General features: G+C 38.4%; 1 protein-coding gene across 4 annotated transcripts in view; it reads right to left on the bottom strand.

The window, feature by feature from the left end:
- Positions 1 to 21,250, bottom strand: part of ACAP2 (ArfGAP with coiled-coil, ankyrin repeat and PH domains 2) — a 76,578-nt gene that overhangs the window by 32,203 nt on the left and 23,125 nt on the right. For all 4 annotated transcript variants that reach the window (XM_068955182.1, XM_068955184.1, XM_068955183.1 and 1 more), the window contains exons 3-9: positions 20,176 to 20,295; positions 18,883 to 18,936; positions 14,290 to 14,348; positions 13,641 to 13,824; positions 10,589 to 10,633; positions 9,353 to 9,448; positions 4,753 to 4,827 (exon numbers count right to left, since the gene is read on the bottom strand). In XM_068955182.1, the coding sequence (XP_068811283.1) occupies positions 4,753 to 4,827; positions 9,353 to 9,448; positions 10,589 to 10,633; positions 13,641 to 13,824; positions 14,290 to 14,348; positions 18,883 to 18,936; positions 20,176 to 20,295 (633 nt within the window). The remainder of the gene's footprint in view (positions 1 to 4,752; positions 4,828 to 9,352; positions 9,449 to 10,588; positions 10,634 to 13,640; positions 13,825 to 14,289; positions 14,349 to 18,882; positions 18,937 to 20,175; positions 20,296 to 21,250) is intronic.

Raw genomic sequence — 21,250 nt, 5'->3', positions numbered from 1 at the left:
TTAAGCTGGTTTTGAAGACATACAAATAAACAGTCCAAAGTGTTGTGCTGCTGTTGTAAAACTGTTATCTTGCTGTTACACTCATCCCAAGGTGCCTAAAACACTGTCTTCCTCACAAAGTGCATATAGTATCATTTTAATGGATTTCATGAGATGACTTGCACCCTTATGGAGCAGATTAAGTAAGGCACAAGAGTACATGTAAGAAGTTTAATATTTTCCTAGCTATACATAGGAGACTACTAATTGAAATATAAAATTTTAAAGTAGTAAAGCTTCCATATGCTTTATCCATAAAGCTTCACTGCTAAAGCTGTGGTCAAGGAAAAAAAAGAAAAAGAAAAGAAACTTTATTTCAATTGAAAGGGTAACAGTAGAAAAAGAGCTAGATAAGCAGCGTCTGATTTTATAGTCTCTTATTTCATAATTAAAGAATAGGGGGAAAGCAGTCACATTATAACTTATTTTTATCTTGGCTCATGGAAAAGTTTGATGGATTATGAAAAATAATCAGGGGGTGGGGAGAAATACATCCATATCTTTCCAGCATTCTGTATAAGAGAATCACATGTTAACACACACAGTCACTTCACATGATTCAGAACTTTATATTCCTTAAGTGAACATACAGCTGGAAGAGCCTGCATTAGCTTAAACGGCATTTATTTGCTAATTCGGTGTCAGCTAGGACTAGAGTACATTTTACCTAGTCGGAACTAAGAAAAATCAAACCAGCATTATGAAAGTTACACCAAAGTGCTCCGCTACATTTCATTCAGTTTTAAAGTAAGGAACAGCTATGGTTTCTATTCTGATACTCATTTAAAAGTTTACTCTTTAAAAATTTAAATGTTTGCCAGCTACTGGAAAAGAAACATGTAGATGAAGCGGCCTATGTAGGTGAGATGCACAGTGCGCTCTTCTGCCCTTTTTTAAATCTGTAAACAATAGGAAAGCAGTATGCAACGGCAAGACAATTTTCATTTCTGTATTTAATACAAATTTAGTGGCTCACAGAATACTTACCTTGCCATGTTTCAGTGACTGCATTTGTACGTGAATTTATCAATTTATCACATGGACTGCGTTTATTTCATAGGTTGTGTGTTTTCTTTCTTTTTCTCTACATATAATTTTCTTAAGATCAAAGCAAAAGAATCCTACTCCTCAGCAGCAGAGTTTTAAATTCATTTCCAATATGAAGATTACTAAAAAGTCAAAAGATTGAATTCAAGCCATTTTACCAGTCCATCACAGGGGTGTGTATCAGCACTCTAACATTGCATTTGTATTTAAAGACATTGGTTTTCTCCATTTGAAAGGAGCAGAACTTTAAAGGCTTTTTAAAAGGTAGTAAGTGGGGGAGACTGAGTGAAGAATCAGGCATAGACATACATAAAAAAAAAAAAAAAAACCACACCCCCAAAAAGAATAAATTGAAAGAAAAGTTACTGCAGTACATACCATACAGAAAAAATTAATTTTGCAAATCCCCCTTTTAGGAAGTTGCTTCTATTCCCATCTCATGGCACAGGCAAAGCAAGAGATGTTTGTCATACTTAAGTTGAAACTCCCTTGAGGGAAAACGCAAGATGACAACAACTAACCCACAAGAAATAAGGTTCACAGTCGAAGATAAAGTGTGAGAAGTCAAGATAGTTACTAAACACAGAAGTCATTTGAAATACTGGCACATCTTTATTTTTCTGTGACAGGAATTAGTTTGTGTTGCTTCCCAACAGCAGTTCTGGTTTACGTCTGCTTCGTGACTGTGGTAGCATCTGGTTTCCTATCAGCTCATTTAGTCGAGGTGTTACAATTTCCAAACCATTCTCACTCCAGCTGTTTCCCGAACAGTTCTTTAGAGGTAGATTTTTTCTCCCATCATTTTTTGTATGAAAGAGGTGTTTGAATGCAATGAAAACTGTACTTCAAATATAAGGAAAATGTTTTCTCCTATATCATTTCCCTGTGTTTAGAACTATTAACTATGTCACAAAATCAACAAAATCATTATGCTGTCGACAGGTCTAAATGATTTTTAAATTATTTCATAATTCAACCCATTACTGCAATAATGGGCTGCATCAAACCGCTCAGGAGACAAGAGTTTTAAACAGTCTTCAGTGATACTGACAACACTAACGCTACAAAAAATACATAGCAGACCTTTCTAGGCTAATCTATAGTATGCGTTGCTCCAAGATAATGAGTAAAAATTCATATTTTCCAAATTGTTTCTTGCAGAGTAGCTAAGTAAATAGAGCACAACCAAAACTTAAAACAAGAAATAAATACCAGCTCTCTTCAAAGAGAAATCGAACTATTCTGTCAGCCAAGCCCCTTCTGCAACTTTCACACTTGCCTCTCTGACAACAGCCAGATGCTGTTAAAAGGGATGCTGACTATTATTCTGCATGAATACAAACACATATGCAAACACAGGTAGAGGAGCGGTACACAGGTGGTAGGTGCGTGCACACACATACTTATATCTATAAATTTCAGACTAGGGACTGCTCTTTATCTATACAATGAAGAAAAGAAAAGGCGTCATTCCAAGGCATCAGACTAAAGCTTTTATTACTAAGAACACACACTTCATGGAACATACAACTCAAGAAGTAGAAGTTGTAGTAGTTATAAAAGATGGAAGGATTTGACACTGGAAGACTTGGGAACATATGCCTAAGGGGCAGCACAGTACATGGCAACATGAGAGGACGCAAGAAAAAATAGAATAGAAAACCAGGTTGCCATCCAGGTGAAGTTGACTGGATGACGAACAACACCGTAAGGGACAAGATCCAAGGTCTAAGTCAGTTCAAGATTATGTGGAAACACACTTGGGCGTGAAGGCTGGGAAAAGCACGGAAGTGCCATCAAAAACAAGGTCCACCCCACGTCTGATTTGAATAAGAAACCAGGAAAGTGATTTTAGGAGGTATATCTAAGAAGAGGACTTTCCACTAAAGCGTGTCTTCTTCCAAAGGCTAGATACACAAATTTAGGCATTATCATCACAAAAATACATGGATGATTTGACTAACAAGGGCAGGAGACATCCAAAACATGCATGACCTGAAACACAAAACTTAAGAACAATATACAACACCATCCAAATGTCCTGATTTTATTTTGGGGGGAGCGTAAAGTTATCATTCAATTAAAATAGGATTACATATGTCCTTTTGTTCTCTGTTTGTATTAGAAACAATAAAAAATTTTATATATACAGATATAGTAGATCAAGTCTCATGAAGTCTGAAATTTTTACTAGATTTTCAATAGCTGTTGATATTATTAGAAGTCATTTACCTGCAAAGCAGCCTTAAGCAGCATTAAAGAGAAAAACAAAACAAAAGTAACAAATGTAAACATCATCAGCAATAGCGATGACCATAAATCATGATAACAAGTTATTATCTCTATGGCCAATTACAGATGCATTGCCCGTAACCTACATCTTTCACCAAGCGCGACTTTTCTCCAGCGGCCCACAGCTACTACCCACACCTAAAACTGAACTTATTTGGGCTCAATAAGACTAAATTTGAACATAAAAAAATTAATTCTTAATTCTGTCTTTTTCCCAATATCCCTTCTTTGTCTGTAGTTGTGTTCTATCTGCCTACACATACAGCACAACAGCACTGCCCTGAAACCAGTCTGCCAATTACACTGTTTAGGCAATCCTAAATTTCCCACCAACTACTGGAGAGATGAAATGACAAAAACATCAGCAACTAGTGTCAATATTTATTTTAGTGGAAAAAAGTGACTCCTACTAAGTTTACCTAAATCATTCTATTCTTAGCATGTTCTCACTACTGAATTTCTTTCATATATTCATTAGATTTCATTTTAATTGAAGGGTGGTTTTTTTTTTTTTTTGAATTTGTGACACCTGAACAGATCACATAAAAATGTATTTGAATGAGAGTAAGAAGTGTTGCATTACCTTTAAACTGGTATCTAATCTCTTTCAAAAGTACCTGAAATATGAGCTCACTATCGGAGAGTTCAGTGGAAATATTTTTAACTTCTAGCATTATACCTGCAAAATCAATACTGATCTAGAGCTTCTGAAACATCCAAGCAACAGAAGTCATTCCCCCCCAACCACGTGAAGTATCTACATTTTTCCCCAACAAACAAGAAAAGGAATTACTGCATATACAAGTCTGCCCAAAATAGCAGTTTAATGTTATCACTCAGCTTTCACATTTGCATATAACTGAATATTACACATCAGACGGTCTTTTCAGAAGTTTACTTTTGCTCTTTATACGCAATAGCAGCTGCCACTCTCTACATCAAAGCACCATACTCTTATTTGGCACAGTCTAGGAAGAAAGTAATATATATGCTTGTAGGACTGCGGAGCGTAAATACTACTTCTACAGATATACAGGAGGGAATGACGACAACTTTTACAACTACATTGAATCCAAGATGTCATTCAAATTAGAGTTCTAATGAAATGTTTAGATGTCCCAGCATTCATGTAAATTCCGCCATTCTACTTACGCTCATTTTCTGTTTTGACAGAAACATAGTATCTAGTTCCATAACACAAAAAAAAAATGTCTGCAGTCCAACTCTATGCTTAATGATCTATGAGGCTATTTCTCTGCACTTTAAAGATACTATCCCTTGCAGTTTTAATGCAGAGATGCACTGCTGAAGAGAAACGCCAAAAAGGTATATGCAAAGGTGTGTTCACTCTATCTTTTACATTCTCTCAAGTACCTTTTGTTGAATAGTGGAGTGCTTTTGCTCCATATCTCTCTTCTCCTTTGCAGCATCTACAGCCAACTGATCCAGCTGTAAAGAGAAACAGAAAATTGGATCTTTAGATTTCAAGAGAAATGTGGCTCTGTAGATCGCATAATGCTGACAAAAAGAACACATTATGTCTAGACATTGCATGACTTGTTTTATTTGCATACTAAAAAAATAAAAAAACACTTCTGTGATTACAAACCTTTTACCTTTAATAACCACTGAAGCCTTGTTTAAAGCACTGCACTACCACCCTGATTTAACCTCTGCGGAAGGTGTACATTTCTTGTAAGCCTTAGGAGAAATGTTTCAAAGAACAGCATGGTGCCAAGCATATGCGACTGGTATACCGCATTGGTGTTCAGTCTCTGAAGAGAATGACTCATCCTTTAGATGCTCTTGCTTGCTGACTGGCCTATGCAGCAGCACTGGCATTAGCAGCAAAAACTAGAAAGAGTGGATGCTAGTGATTTTTTCCTCCTCAGAGCAGGGAGTTGCCCCAGCCAGGCTTCGGTATTGATAATTCCCAAGAGCTCACTCGCTGTACTTGAGCAAGATCCCTTAGAACCTTGCACAGAATCATTCAAACGGTTCCTAGTTTCAGAAATACAATACACTGATTCTGCAAAGAAAAGAGCAGAGACGGTCACAACTGAGATTTGATTTAGTTACACATTCTTAAGTCGTCCATGACAATAAAACAAATACTACCAAACAGTCGGTGATTTTTGTTTTCCCTTGTGAGACTGCAGGGAGACAGGGGGTAAGAAATTCATAATACCCTGTAACAGAGTAAATTCTTCTGTACAGCCTTTGATGCAAGAACACGTCTAAACAAGAAACAGCAAAGCAGAGGAGCAGAAGCTGCCCGAAAGGCCAACTTGTCTGGTAGTTATATGACAAGGTATCTTGTACTCCTGCTTCCTTTCTAAATTCGTCCCTTTCCTAAACTGTAATACAAGACTTCCACCACCCCCAGTCATGACATCTTGCTGAGTAATAACGCAGATGCAGCAGAGATGATTACTTGACTCAACATAGGGGCACAGCTCACAGCTTGACTCCTGTGGGGCAGACCTTGCTCTACTCCAGAGCTAGAACTGGGACGCTATAAACAGTGTGCGACTCCAGTTTTCCAGCATCAGCCAGTCATGTGGCAAAGGGCACAGTATGACTAATACAATCCCCAATTTACACACAGAAAGGAGAGCCTCCACCCACTCTCCTAACCACAAGCGAGAACCTCTGCCAAACCTCTTCATTTTCCCCGATGTCACATTTTTCCCGTTTGGAATGATGCCAATGAGAGAAAAGAGGGACAATAAGTAGCTCTTAACACTGTCGTGCTGCACAGTCCAACAACTAAGGAAAGTTATCAGATAGCTGGGACATCTGGATCCAAATTCCATGCTCTGCTTATTTTCCTAAGTCTCCTCTCTCTGTGTTGTTGTCCGGCTCAAACTGCTATATTACCATATTCGTGTCTTAACGGTATTTTGTGAGCACGAACATGTGAAAGACTAAAACGTCCAGACGTCATACGTGCAGAGCTATATGAAGTCAGAAGGACATAATAGCCTCTAAAACAGAGACTGGGCTGTCACGGTACTCAAAGACCGTTTTGCTTCAAGAACCCAGGAAATCCCATTGTTTTATGATTAATGAGAGATTAATATGGTCCAAGGGCTGTGCAAAACTTCTGAGGAATCAAGACTCTCACTGAACTAACCTCAGATTCAGAAACCTACACATGGCCTCCAAGAAATTCTCCCCCTCCTACCCTGCTAGATGCACCAGAAGGCAACATTCAGATGAGGGCCATCAGCTCTAATCTATTTTAGCATAAAAGCATTTAAAGATGTATTTAGCACTAATAGATGAATATAAGAACAAAGTTCTTCATAGGATCTTTATTATAAAGAATCAAAATAGTTTGCTGAAGAACCAAACCATTTCTTATGCCTTTCAGAATAACGTCTAGTGACCCTCGAGACATCAATTAGAGAAAAAGCGTAGTATTATGCACTTTATGTATATATAGCCCTAATACAAGTCCGGTTTTCATCTACTTTTCATTATCAATACAATATTGCATCATTCCAGTTACGAAACAGACCAGAATTTCCTCTTTTCATTGAGATCAGCAATGTATTGCCAGCGTTTTAAAAAAAAAAAAAAAAAAAAAAAAAAACCACACACCCCCCTCCCCCACATGACTCTTCCAGGAACTGGGGCTAGTGGTGAGACTAAACTATCCAAGTCGCTATGCTATTATTGAGTAGTCTTCAAAAATGAGATTTTTTTTCCAAAATGCTGCATTTACTGGTAAACGCATTCTATAAACACTTGGTGTTCTATAAGTAGTATTCTATACACAACTAAATTGGACTAAAACATTTGGCTTTTTGTCTCTTCACTGCAGAATGAAAATTCAGGTAGGCTTTCTTTTTAGGTAACATCTCATTTTCACGTGAAAGTGCCAAATCCCAAAATCTCCATGCAAAAGCAGATTTTGCACTTGCATGCCAGTAAAGATTCCCCTACAGTGAGTGATCTGATTCATGAGTGATTACTAAACAAACCTGTGATGTGCAAAAAGTGAAACTGCTCAGGCCTATTCCATCATGTAAACCAGATAATATTTTGCAAGCGCAGAACAAAAAGATTATGTAGCCATACCACTTAAGGCTACCTTAATTTTCAGGTGCTACTAAACCACACAAATCAATTCAGTTGGAAATGAAAATTCACTTGCCAACAGAAAGAATCTAATAGGGTTTTCAGGGGGAAAAAAACTTCACATACCAATAAAACCCTGTCTATTTTGCCATGAAGGCATATCTTCTCTCTGACTTTTAAAGGCAGAAACTCCAATCAATACAAATTGTAAAACTGTTAACTTAATTTTTCATGGGATATTCACAAGTCTGCTTCTCCACTGAAAAATATCCATTACTTAAATGCTAAAGGCAGAACACAGGAAAATAATTCAGCAAGCTGTACAACTTTAGGGTCTCCACTTTCAGTTTGCTCCATTTGCAGTATGTTTTAAATTTAGAAAATCCGAAGCTGAGAACGTTTAACTCCTTCAGTTGCTATGATACCAGCGCCAAACTGAAAGTGTTACACAACATTCCTTTCCAGATCAAGCAAAAGCATGACCAGCCATTCAAAAAATAACCTTATGTTCCTTACTCAAGCCTCACTGAAACGGAAACATTAAAGCCTAGCTGGTAGCATTCAATACTACTAATTACATAGTTTTACTCTTCTTTGCCCACCACCTCTTCTAAATAGAAAGTAAAGACGACATTCTGTATCATCAGAACACTGCAGTTCAACAATTATAACTTAAAATGGAAGGATGCGAAAAAAAAAATAAGAGAAACAGCATCAACTAACAAAAGGGTCATGCGTACCTGAACCTAAGCGCTGCTATTACACAAAACCCTGAGGGCTCTAGGTGCACGGGTACTTCTCTTCTTGATAACAATGGCAGCCCACGTACGCGTGCGTGCACACAAACACACACATTTCCCTGACTTGTGTCTGCACAAGTATTTATGAAGACACACTGTGAACCAGATTAGAGAACTAACCTAGCAGAAAAATAACTATGTGGACTTCTAATTCCGTGGGTTATTTTCTACAGTTCCCAATCTATTTCACTGCGCAGCCACACAAACAGGCTGGAGCGCACAGGTGACAAGAGCATAGCAGCAGGAACAAGCTGCCAGGAGCAGGAACCGTTTAAAAATCAGCCCCAAATAAACAATGTAATTTCATAGACACTGAGAAGCACGTACTTGAGATGAATACAAATATGTGTTTGCTGTCACCTATTTGTTTCTGTATATGGACTGACATTTAGGATTCGGGGTGAGTGGTGGCTTTGTTGAGTGGATTAAGTTGGGAAGTGGGAAGAACAAAGGCTTTTGTGTCAGTGCAGTTGTTCCAAATCCTTAGAGAGAGGAAGAAAAGTATACAAGTATTTCTAGGTCCATTCAACCTCTGTTGAAAACAAGTCAAGTTACACTGCTTTAAGTTTTTTTTCTTGCACCACAGGCACATCTTCAGTTCCATACCATATGCTCTTAATCCATTTTGTACAACTATTTTCAGTATTTCCTGAGTGCAGTTGGCAGTGGTCAGTCCAGCCTTTTTATGAGCCTCTCTGAGAAGCCAAAAGTTACAATTCTATGTTCTTAGGCCTGAAAAACAAACCTGGGCAAGGAGGACTCAATATACAAAATTAGTTTTGCACTACTTATTAAACTTCACTTTTATCGTGTCACTAAGTTGCTAACACTAGTTTTAGCTCTGGCACACAGCATAATTTATATAGTATACAACGTTTTTAGAAGAACTGTCAACTTTTAATTCCTACAGTTTTAATTTAAAAAACTTTTAAAGTGTATTTTTATGCTTTGCCTCTATCTTTGTCACACTGTAGAGTTCACTCTTTTGTCAAATAAGCCTACAATGTACCTGACACATACACACACACACACAGAGTTTTCTTTCATTCCAGGGTATATTTATGAGCTTATAAAGTAACTTTTGTTACCTGTGCGCCAAGATCTTTCATGTAGGGCCCAAGCTCACTGAAGAGATCATAGCCTTGATGGAAAAAAGCCAGATGAGCATACATAAACGATAACATCTAGAAGGAAGAATAACAAGTATTTAGATAAAAAGCTTAAATATTTATCAGATATTACATAAGCATCTCCCTTAACTAATTCACATGAACAAACTTTAAAAAAAATAAGAGCACAAGGTAAGATTTCTATTTTGTTTATCCTTGCAGTTTACATCAATTCCTTGTACAGCTTCCAGTGGTATAAATAAGTATGCAAGGTTAAGGCAGCAAAATGCAGAGTCACAAATCTTAGAAATTAGTTATTAGTATTGACCCTATCAACTGAAATAAAGTCTCATTAAGGAAAGAAAATGGCTTCTAATTCATATTATCTAAAACTTTTATTAACTCCCGTTTAACTAGGAGAGGTAACATAAAGAGAGGGTACAGAATTTGTTTACTAATGATCCAAAACCATGACCTCTATGAACACAGCCAAGATGGTCTTAAACAAAATAACAGTCTTACAAAACGAAACAAGTTGGAAGGATACAGAGTACAAAGGTAAACAGCTGTGAAGCTGTGATCCGAAGTTTTTGCTATTTAAAGGAATTAAGAAAATTATGGGAGCAGAACTAGCCCTTTTAAAGAAAGGCACCATTCAGTTTAGCAGTCTCTGCAGCAATAAGCCTTTTACAGAGATGATATGAAGACGCCGACAGAGGAAAACGATCAGAAGAAAAGAAGCATGCACCTGAAACTGTGTATTAATTCAGTCCATACTACATGCTAGCTGATTCTAAACTGCTTATATAAAATAAGAATACTATTTTTGAAGAAAGGGCTGAATCCATTTTAGAAATAGATTGTAGGAAGCGCTCATTGTTTATAAATAAATATAGTAGTCCCAAAGACAAGACTCCTTGGTAAATAAAGTCCTCTGTTTTAATCATGACGCACATAGCAAAGAGGCAGCGGCAATGAAAACCTTAGGAAAGCGTTCACACTCGAACCAAAAGGATTGCCAAAAGTAATTTAGTATACATACCCAATTATCGTAAAAGTCAAAGTGACTATCAGCAATGTGCCAACTGTACTGGTAATGTTATGATGGAGAAAAGGACAAACCTATTTTGTACATACTGCTTTGCAGTCACATCTGTAAATTTTGCATCAGATTCACTACAGTATTGTCTATATAGAAATTAAAATATATCTTACCGATTTTAAGATTTCTGATCTCCTTTTAGACTGAAGAACATTGATCTAGGGGAAAAAAAAAGCAACTCATTTTGTTCACTTAAATTTTCCCTCACAGAAGCAAACTATGAATTACTTCTAAATAAGCATATCAAAGCTTAAAACATCAGAAGAACATAACTCAGTATCTGACTACGTAGAGCATTTTTATAGCAGTAGAAAATGCACACTAAATTTGCCACCAAGATAAGTGGCTCATTTCGGAGAAACAGCTTGTAAAGGTATATTTTCACAATGATAGTCACGAAGCCCTTATATTAGAGGGGAAAACAATTCAGACGTGATGTGTCATCCAGAAGTAACATAATACACCTGCAAAGCAAGAAAATGTGGTACTCATCTTCAAGAAATCAAATTCAATGCTTGTTTCAAATATTGTTTTTTGACCGTGTGAGTCAAACCAGTCCCGCAGCTTCTCCTTGAAGGAGGTGCAGTCAGCACCACTGCCTTTTCCCCCTAGGAAAGGGGGTGAGACTTATATTTGGTGTCGTCCACCCCCCCCCCACCCGCCCCGAGGTTGATGCTCTCGGAAGAGTCCCAGAACCGGGACAGAGCCCCAGCCACGGAAATGAACGAGATCACAATATCTTCAACGAGGAGCATTTCACATGTATTTGCTCTTTTAAGCTGGCTGAAGTCACTGACCAGCAGCACTGCCCTAGAACTTGAAGTCTTTCACGTGAAACAGAAAAAGGACATACCTGATTTTTCACATTCACCTAATGCTCCTTTCCCTAGTCCCTAATTTAAAGATGCCAGACAGAACTAGAGCTTTTACTTAAAAGCACCATTTAACAGAAATATCCATAATTCCAGAATTTAATACCGCTGCATGTCTGTTTAGAGACTCCAGCAAATGAAAAGCCTACTGAAACTATAATCATAACCAGATTGTACTTCTCTACCTAAAGAGTTAGCATTTTGGAAAACCTTCTGTAACAAAAATCATTAAGATTTCTTTATATAGAACAAACACTCAACTCTGAGGAAAAGTAAAATAAAGGGAAAGCAAAGGTAACGAAATACAGTTTAAAGCCAATATAGCTACAAAGAGACTATAGCTGCAAAGTCACTTTTCCAGCAGAAGGGAGTCACCCACGTAAGAGGGTCTCCTAAAGCTGAATTCATTTTTTACCTGTATTAAGTTAAACGCTGAAACTTTCTCATTTAATAATGCACCTTTATTACAGGAATTGTTAACACTTTAAAACATACAAGTTCCCAACAGCAAACAAGCGGCAGTTCAATAAACACACAACCAACTGCCTGCAGCAGCAATTTCCAGCTTTTTCTCCCACCCCCAGGACAGGCCTCGCTGCCGCTGTTTTCCCCTAACCAGCGTAGTTTTTCCCCTCCTTCTCCACGAAGGGCTGCAAGACCCCGCTCGGCTCTCCCAGCACTGCAGGAGCCAACAGGCAGCAGCAGGCAGGGGCCAGGAGGCACGCGCAGGGCGGCAGCCGCCCCAGCTCCCCGATCCCGGCAGACCCTGCTGCCGCCTCCGGCCAGCCCCACGGGTGCCCCCGCGGGACAGCCCAGCGCCAGCCTTGCGGCACGCACCTCAGGAGCCAGGGACTCACGCCGGGGGCGCAAAGAGGAGAAACGTTCCCTCTCAGAGTAATAAAAGCAAGCTCAGGTGAGAGGCGCTAAATTCAGATTTCTGTTGAGTACGTCTCCAGTGCACCAGTCTAATCCACTCGGTTTCGAAATTTAACCATGAGCAGGGGATTCAGAGGAACGGAAATGGTGCCCTGGGTCAAATCCAACCTCTTCCTACCACACTTATCCAGACCACATCATGCCTTTCAGCAGCTGGCACGCCGTGACTAGCTCCCTGTAAGCAGGCTAACAGGGAAAAGTCAAACGCTGTAACAATCTGATCTCCCAAAACTTCAGGCGGGATTGTAGGAGTGGGCATGCTCAGCTGCGCAGCGCGACAGATCCCCACTTAGGCCCACGGAAGCAACGGCAGCACAAATACTGAAGTGGTACATAAGTCACATGACTTTTTAAACAGAGAAACGAATTCTGTGCTCAGCACTTGCAAGACGAAGTTCAGTGCTGACCGCTGACAACGTCTGTGTGCATGCCTTGCTTGACCAGAGCTATGAGAGCTCTAGTACAGGTTTTGCAAATTTCCGTTTTATTTAACAGGTAATTAATTTTATTTAACAGGTAATTTAACAGCTTTAAACTGCATAATTTAAACAACAGTTACGTTAACTAAACTTCAGATAACCTATCGGACTGTCACAATCAAGATAAGAATTTCTAATATAAAAATGATAACTTTAAAGGGCTGTTTTGTGTTTGTATGAACATATGTGAACCCTAGACATATTAGGCAGTAGGAGGGACAGGAACCACCTGAGTTACAGGTAACTAGAGCAAGATAGGATTACGCAACGATGAAACACGTGAATTAGAAGAGTCCACAGAAAATTTCACAGGCTTCAAAATAGGACACAGACCACCTCCTAACACCCTATAGCAGATCTATACTATAAAACAAAACCATAACTATGTGCCATGGGAGAATTCAATGACAGTGCCAAACTCCCAGCTTCCTAGACAAGTAGGAGATTTGTTGAGCAACTGAAATCACAGTAGTGGTCAGCACACTAGATCAGAAGCATTCAGGTTATTTCTAATTGCTAGGCTAGGTTACAGTTTATTTCAAATACGTAATGACTTACAGCATACCCAACACAAAATATATTTAAGCGTGTATTAGATCAGTTTATTTTGAAGAAACAGTACTAGCAATGTTTAAACTGAAATCTGTGCTACTGCAGCAACGGCACAGAATAGCATAGCATTAAGCTGTAAGGATGCATCAGGTAAATTAACTGCTCAGGTTTCATATAAAAATATCACCCCCCCCATCTGCAGTCTTAAAAACTGTTTCTTACACATTGATAACTTCCATACCTTCTGAGGAAGAACTTCTGAAAGACTTGGCTCTAATCATATGTAACAGATGGTTTTGAAAGATAACTTTTATCACTGCACTTACCTGAAGAACATAATCCAGAGCTATGTGCCGAAAACATTTCCGTGTTGCAGTCAAAATATTGGTTGCCTCCTCTACCTCATGCTGCTTATTTCTTTGCACTTGGGCATTTTTTACGAGAGCATTCTCTTTTTCTTCACTAACTTTCTCAAACTGTTTCTTCGCATCTTTAAATTTCCTAATGTCTCTAGAGACAATTAAAAAAGAAAGGATGACAAATGAATTGCAAAGCGCAGGAGAAAATACAGATGAATTAAACAGAAGACATTTATGACTTATCAGATGCAAATCACAAGCAGCAGGATGGAAGCCCTGCTTTCCTCTTCTTTTGAGGAAAGGTAAAACTGGTATTTAGAAAAGCACAGCTCCCAATCACTGGGAAAAACTTTGGCAAACTTTTTTTTTTTTTTTTTGCTTCGACAAAAACAACATGCAATTTAAGATCAATAGCATACATCGCTTCAATTTTAGCATGTCTTCAGCTGGATCTAAAGCCTTCCCGGTTTGGGGAGATTTTTGACAAGGCTTTAATATATACCTTTCAACTTATGGCTGGTGATTTTAAAAATGCTTCACCAACCCACTCAGAAATTTATTTTTCTAATCCAATTTTACCAGTGATTTTTTCCATTATAAGTGAAAAATAACTTACTCTTTAACAAAACTCTGAAGTTGTGCTTTAATTGATCTTTGGATTTGGTCAAACAGGATCTGAAAGAAAAGCATTAATATTTAGTTCGGTAATTTGGGGGTATTCATAGCTTTTCATTTTCAACATACGTACAGATGCTAATTAGGAGCCACTAAATGCTTTTATGTGTTTCTAAACCTTTCCCTCACCTTTTTGAAAGCTCTTGACCTCATACAGTAGTTTCTGAATTTACTCTGTGTGTCACACTGAATACTTTTCTCACATTATATGTCACTTCTGGGATTAAAAACACCTGGCTTGAAAAAAATCTTTGCCAGAAATCCACTGTGTGGCAAAACAAAAAAACAAACAGAACTAAGAGTAGGTTTGGCATAAACCCAGGCTAGCCATCTTGCTCTATGTTCACATCAACACGTATACAAGAAAGCATGAAGTAGAACAATGAGAAAAAAAATTATTTAAGTTATTTTACCTTGATCCTATACCAAAAATAATAGTTATTTGAGCTCCCCTGAGAAAGAGGCAGCACTCTCCACAACAGCGTATTTTGAGGAACAGGGCAACACTCTTCCAGCACTATTAAGTCACTTGAGAAAGTCCTTTTCAGAATACCTTTGAAAAGGACAGGTTTGCGTCAGTGTGCGGAAACCAGTGTTGTTGCAGGTCTATTTCCAGCACCACACTGTTGGCACAGTATGGGCTGCATGCTGCCATATACGCTCAAGAGTCAGCGTGTCAGAACGTCACAAAAAAGTAGACTGGAATTGCTTCACCAAAGTAATTCTGAACTGAGCGAGAGATGCTAGAGAGAGGATACGTCCAGTTCTAGGCTGTTCTATTGACCCTTGGAATTAAGTTCAAGTGCAGCATTACCTGGCATTGCAAATTATTTGCACAGCCTCACTGATACAATCCAACTTTGACCTGCATTATCCCTCAATTACAGGTCTTGTCTTCCAAACGTGACTGGCTGTCTCTGTTTAGGTGACATGTTGAACTACATACTTGAGGGTGCGATCTGGATATATGCCAATTAAGGTTTAATCTAAGATCAGGAAACTAATTTAAGTACTTAAGCGCCAAGAAGATTTGTTTTTTGGTTCATAGGTCAAAACCATAGCAACTCGAGGTACAGTTCTTGTAAACATATACATGTTTACTATGTAGGATTAGAAGAGAACTATTACTTAACCAATGATTCTTTACTATCAAAATATACAATCCTTCTCAGTGCAGAGAAGGATTTTGCAGAAGACTAGCTAGAACACAATAAAAACCTATGTATAACTTCTAGGGGAAGATAAGGAATAAGGAAACAACCCAAGCCAAATACCTCTTGCTGGTCTTTTCTTAAAACTCATGCTCATAAGGAAAGAGAAGAGTTGTGGTATCTAATTCTCTCATCAGATTATTCAACAAACATGAACTATGAAAGAAGGCATATTATGGTGATCATTAAGCAGTTAAGAACGCTACTCTTCAAACAGCCTTAAAGAAGTGATTTTGTAATCACTACAAGTGTACAAGTTACAAGTGTAATCACTTAAGTAACTATGAAGGTTTTTAATATATACAAACTCCCACAGCTTAACCAACAACTAATCAAAGACAAACGAAACCGCAGAAAGAACACACTCATGATTTCCTACAAAAAAAAACCTTTAGGCTGAAATTAATGAAGTGTAATACACATGAATAATTAGTACCACCTCCCTTACTTAAATTCATAAGAAACAACCTACTGCGTCAAACTGCTACAAAGAACAATTACTTCTCCTTGTAAGATTTAAAGTGTTCTAAGCCATGCTTATTTCTGTATTGTCTTACAAGACAGTGGGGGAAGTTAGGAAAGGGGAATAATTATGCAAATAACAAGTTTCCTCAAGCTGTGTGAGGTCTCCAAGACACCCGAGTGTTAAACAACTTCCATTTTCTCTTATGTCCCCAGGAATTCTAACTGGGGAATGAAACTACACATTCCTTAAGCTTTACATCTGTCCTCTGACACTCTTCTGTAAGCCTCCCAGTCTGTACTACAGAAATGAAAGGCACGACTGGGGGGGGGGGGGGGGGGGGGCGCACAAAGAGAGAGAGAGAGAGAGAGAAATGAAAGAACATAAAGTAATAGTAATTGGCCCCATTGAACAGAATCTCCTCTAAAAGGTGAAGATCCAAGTGGTACATAACCTTATGGAGAGAGCAAGTCAAAAACTCTGTCTCAGCTCTGACAACAAACCTCCTTTAAACAAATAACTCTTCTTCATTCACAAAATGTGGGAGCAAAAAAGCACACAGTGCTGAGTACTGACAGCAAAACCCTTACCAGCTTACTGTTTCTCTTTTCTAGAAGCACTGAAGAGAGGAAAGCACGACCGAGTTTAAGTTCCCAGTTACCAGTGGAACTATATCTCCATCTGGTTTCCATCTTTTGGAGGCTTTTAAGACCAATCAGATAAAGATCTAAGCAACCAGCTCTGAACTCAGAGCCGACCCTATTTATGTCAGGCAGTTAGGTCACACATCTCCTGAAGCCCCTTCCAACCCGATTTATCCTATATCTAGCAGTGACACATGGAGGATCCCCAAGACACTCTCTGCATTCCAACTTTGGAAAAAACAGAAAAAAAAAAAACAGATGACTAGAATAGATAAGAAAAACCACTTGAGAAGGTGGAAATCATGCTGAGACTACTCCCACTACTGACATTTAAGCTTGCCAGTGCCTGAGGAGCGCCCCAATCAAGATCCAAAACAGAAAAAGCATAAGCAGATGGAAACTCTACTGATTAGTGGACACCTAGAAATGTAAGCCTTGCAATTCTACTCAGAGTAAAGAAGAAAACACTGCTAGGTAGAAAGATACCTAGATGCATTTTTCCTAAATGGACACAGACTGAGATCTGACTAGATTTATGACCTTTCCAGCACATTACTTTAAAATCTTTCAAGGTAAGTCAAAAAAAAAAAAAAAAAAAGACCTATTTGCTGTAAGCTGTAAAAGCTACTCTCTCATTGCTGAGCCAGCGCAAATGTTCTATTCATGTGGTTCCCAATCATTTTTTTGCAGTCCAGTCTCATTTGGGGAAAAGTTGACAATAATTCCGGTCCCAATGGAGGGGCCATCTACCACCCCCTCCATCTGGACTAGGCCTGCCTTCTTCCGTTTTTCCCCCCAGCTTCTCCCCACTGGCTCTCCTGCCAACTCGGTCAATAACAGAGCCAAGATCGAGCTAGTAGATCCTGCTGGACTAAGCAGATTGAAGCAAAGCAACACGGGGCCACAGCATAAGCCTGACAGAGCCCTACATAGCCCTACCGAGCCTCATACCGTGCCTCGCTTCCTTTAACAGCCGTGCCTTTCAGCAAGAGCCACCATTCTACTCTATAAGCTTGAGAGCATGGTAAGGAAGTGGGGAGAAAAAAAAAAAAAAAGCAAACAAAAAGAAAAACCCAAAAACCCAAGCAGGGCAGAACTCAAAAGAGCAATCCTCTCTACTTCAATCTGCAAATAAATCTTCTTTTCATATGCCTTACTGTTTGCTTTCTGCCTTCCAACTGCCTCAGTTGGACTGTGCCACAGTTCTGCCAAAGCACTGCAAGCTGCAATCACGTAAAACAGAAATACACTAACAGCAAGAACACAATGCCTCGTTCAGGCATGTCAGAAGGCGTGTAACATACAGCAAACTGATAATAAAGTAACCAGCAACAGTGCAACAAGTGTGATACTGAAGATCTGAAAAGCCAACAGTGGCCTACTGGATTTACCTGCTCTATCCAATCTAGAGAAACTGCCGACATAAAAAATGATGCCTTCTTCCGCTACTAAAGGTAGCTGCTGCTTTGAATATTTACATTCACTTCTCCTTACCATCAACATCAAAATATGACTGCCCACTTACTGCTCCCTTCATAATCTTCATTAGATTCATCTTTGCACTTCAAACCTATTCAGCAGCATCACCACACTGTCCTCATTTAAACCTTTTCTAAAAGTATGCAATAAAAAAAAAGTCCTCTCCCCAAAAAAAGCCCCCCCAAGCCACAACAACACACCAACCATACCCACAGTTTTTGACCCATGCAAAAATTTGAGCTTCCAGAAGCTGCCTGACATGGTTAGGGCTCAACCCTACTGTATTTTTTTTTTTAATTTATTTCTCTACACTTCTCTGCATCTATCATTCTTCTGAAAACTATATAAAAAAAAAAAAAGTGCTTCGTTTTGTGCATTACAAAGGAGACAAAAAAAGAAGAACATGCGCAAAAAGGTAAACAGTATTTCAGTCCAACAAAAAAAAAATGCTTATAGATCGCTGCTGCCCACCAGTTTGATTAAAAAAAAGGGTGAAACAACCCAGAATTTACTGTGTTCTACAGTACAGCACTGGATTTCAGCAGAGCTTACAAATTCCAAACAAAAAAAAGTTAGAGTTGTCTGAAAAAGGGATATTTAAAGATATTTCTGTAAACAAAATATAAATAATATCCTTTTGAAGTTCATCAATATGAACTTCAGTATTATTCCATTATCAAGCCTAACTTGCAAGTTGACATAAGCTAGAGTCCTGTCTCAGCTAAAAAATTACTTACATTGTGATAGTTGATCATTTCCTGCAAGGTGTCAGAAAACTTTGCCAAGCTAGTCTGTAATGAAAGAAAAAAAAAAAACTGTTTTAAGTTAAACTGAAATATAGAGCACAAAAGCAACGCTTCAGAGGTTTACAGCTGTTGCATAACAACTTGGAACTGATTCTTCTTAGCATGTTTATTAAATCTAGATCTAAACTAAATCCATTATCCATTACACTAGAAGGAGAGCATAGGAGTAATATCAACTTAAGCTATTACTAAAACCACAAGCAACAGAAATAGTTATTGCTACCTTACCTGTATAAGGGGACCAAACTGAAGCAAAGCAGGAAAAATTCAACCCTAGGTTCACTAAATTATTAGAAGTTCACATGACTTAAAAACACTCACTGTGATAGGCTGCCTCACAGCTGAAATGCTTAGTAACAGAATTTATCTGTTGAATCTCCATGTCTCACTTAAAAGCATTTATGAAATGACAACCCCTAACATATTCTGATAATGACTTACCTGACATACAAGCGTAACAAAAACCTGTTTGGAATCGAATAACTTCTTATCTGATTACAAGTAAAACTGGGCTAACTTCTACAAGGGAATTTGTCACAGCAGTGTTTTTAGCAAGTATATTTCCAAACGATAACAATTTCCGTTACATGCAAATGCCACACTGAATTTCAAAGATACGTTTTTTAACTAGTTTGTGAAGATGTACTCGTGCAATAGATGTTTAATTACATAACATCCATTAAACATGCATGACAATAACATATCTGCATATTCATTAAATAGTTTCATTCCTCAATTCAAATTATTGTACATACCAAATACTGAGTGTGATCATACAAAAATAATAATTTTATAAAAAAATTACAAAGTGTGAGATTTGCATAATTAACTATTCTAAATTAGCCTCATGACATCAACCTGATGTATACTGCCAAAGTAACTCAGTAGAGTTAAAATTTAGATTTCTATATGCTAGAGAGGGCTAGATCCCTTGGAGGCCACCTAGTTGCATGTGCAATGGCATATTTGCAAAGCTCAGAGAACCAGCTCTTAGGTTTTCCTGACTGGAACCTTTTATTTAGCAAAGTAAACTGAGGTACCTATTCACAGCATCACCCTGACTCTCCTCAACCGTCTCAAGCAACCGTAGGATGACGTATACCAAAGAAAATAGAGCAATAAGAACAAATAATAATATAAGCATCTTCAACTGCTTCTCTGGGTGAATGCTACATTTCACCCTTTTTATTCAGGCTTTTCTAATTTCCCTCTTCAATAACTTACCTCAACCAACGCATCCTTACTGGAATATTGCGCAAGGTCTCGTATTCCGTTCATGAACTGCTTGTTGGCTGTGCAGAATGCTTTCCCAGTATCAATCATTGCAATACAAAGCTTCACCAGCTTAAAAAAAAAACACACACAATAAAAGGTTTTATGTCCTTTTACCCATCACATACACATGAAACATACTGAGATTAGCTAAGTCTTAAGGAACAAGTGATTTCAAAAGTTTAGTTCTGGCTAATAAACAGAATCCCACGTTCTATGAAAAGCTTTCTGCTGCATGGTAGGGCAGTGGATGCCATCGATACTACATTAAGAATTAACTACTCTTTTTATGAAAGCATATTGATCTTTTATTGTTAACTGAGATCTTGTACACACTTCAAAAGAGAGACAGCTAGACAAGGGTAAAAACTAAACTAAAACATAACTAGTTAGGACCCAAACAAATTAGAAATGATTTGCGTCCTTCCTAGCCAAAAGGGAAAAAACAAATTGTTTCATCTTGGGACATTCATAATAAAGGCATCGGAAAGCCAGAGGCTATCCGCAAAATGCAGAGCTGAAAGAAGGCCCAGTAAATCATATCCTCACTCATGAAGACTCCAGTCCTTTCTCAGATGGATTTCCATCCCTGTCACTCACTGCTTAGGGCAGCACTTTCACTAGCCAGTACTGCATAGCCCGGTATGGAGGCCTTCAGCATCTTCTGATGATAGGGGTCTATTTATACACTGCATTATTAATGAAAGAAAGACAGACTAGTGTGATGAACTAAGATGCTCTCTTGAGAGAAGGCATACTATAGTTCAATTCCTTACCCGGAACGCTAAATTTGGAGACCTGAACTTCATTCAGGTTCAAGGATTCAAAGATTGTTCATTCAAGGATTCATTCCTTCACGAATGAAGGAATGAATCCTTCATTCAAGGATTTTTTCAAGAATACATTAGACAAATGTTGGTCAAGAATGATGTAGCAGTACCTAAATCTTTGGTGGGGCAAGGAAACCAACTGATTGGCCTTCCCCCCTTATCTGCCTAAGAAGTTTTATGACTACTCATGCTTATGG

The sequence above is a fragment of the Struthio camelus genome, chromosome 9 (genome assembly GCF_040807025.1).
Source record: "Struthio camelus isolate bStrCam1 chromosome 9, bStrCam1.hap1, whole genome shotgun sequence".
NCBI lineage: Eukaryota > Metazoa > Chordata > Aves > Struthioniformes > Struthionidae > Struthio > Struthio camelus.
The sequence above is the reverse complement of the archived record's forward strand: the minus strand, read 5'-3'. Positions and strand labels throughout refer to the sequence as shown.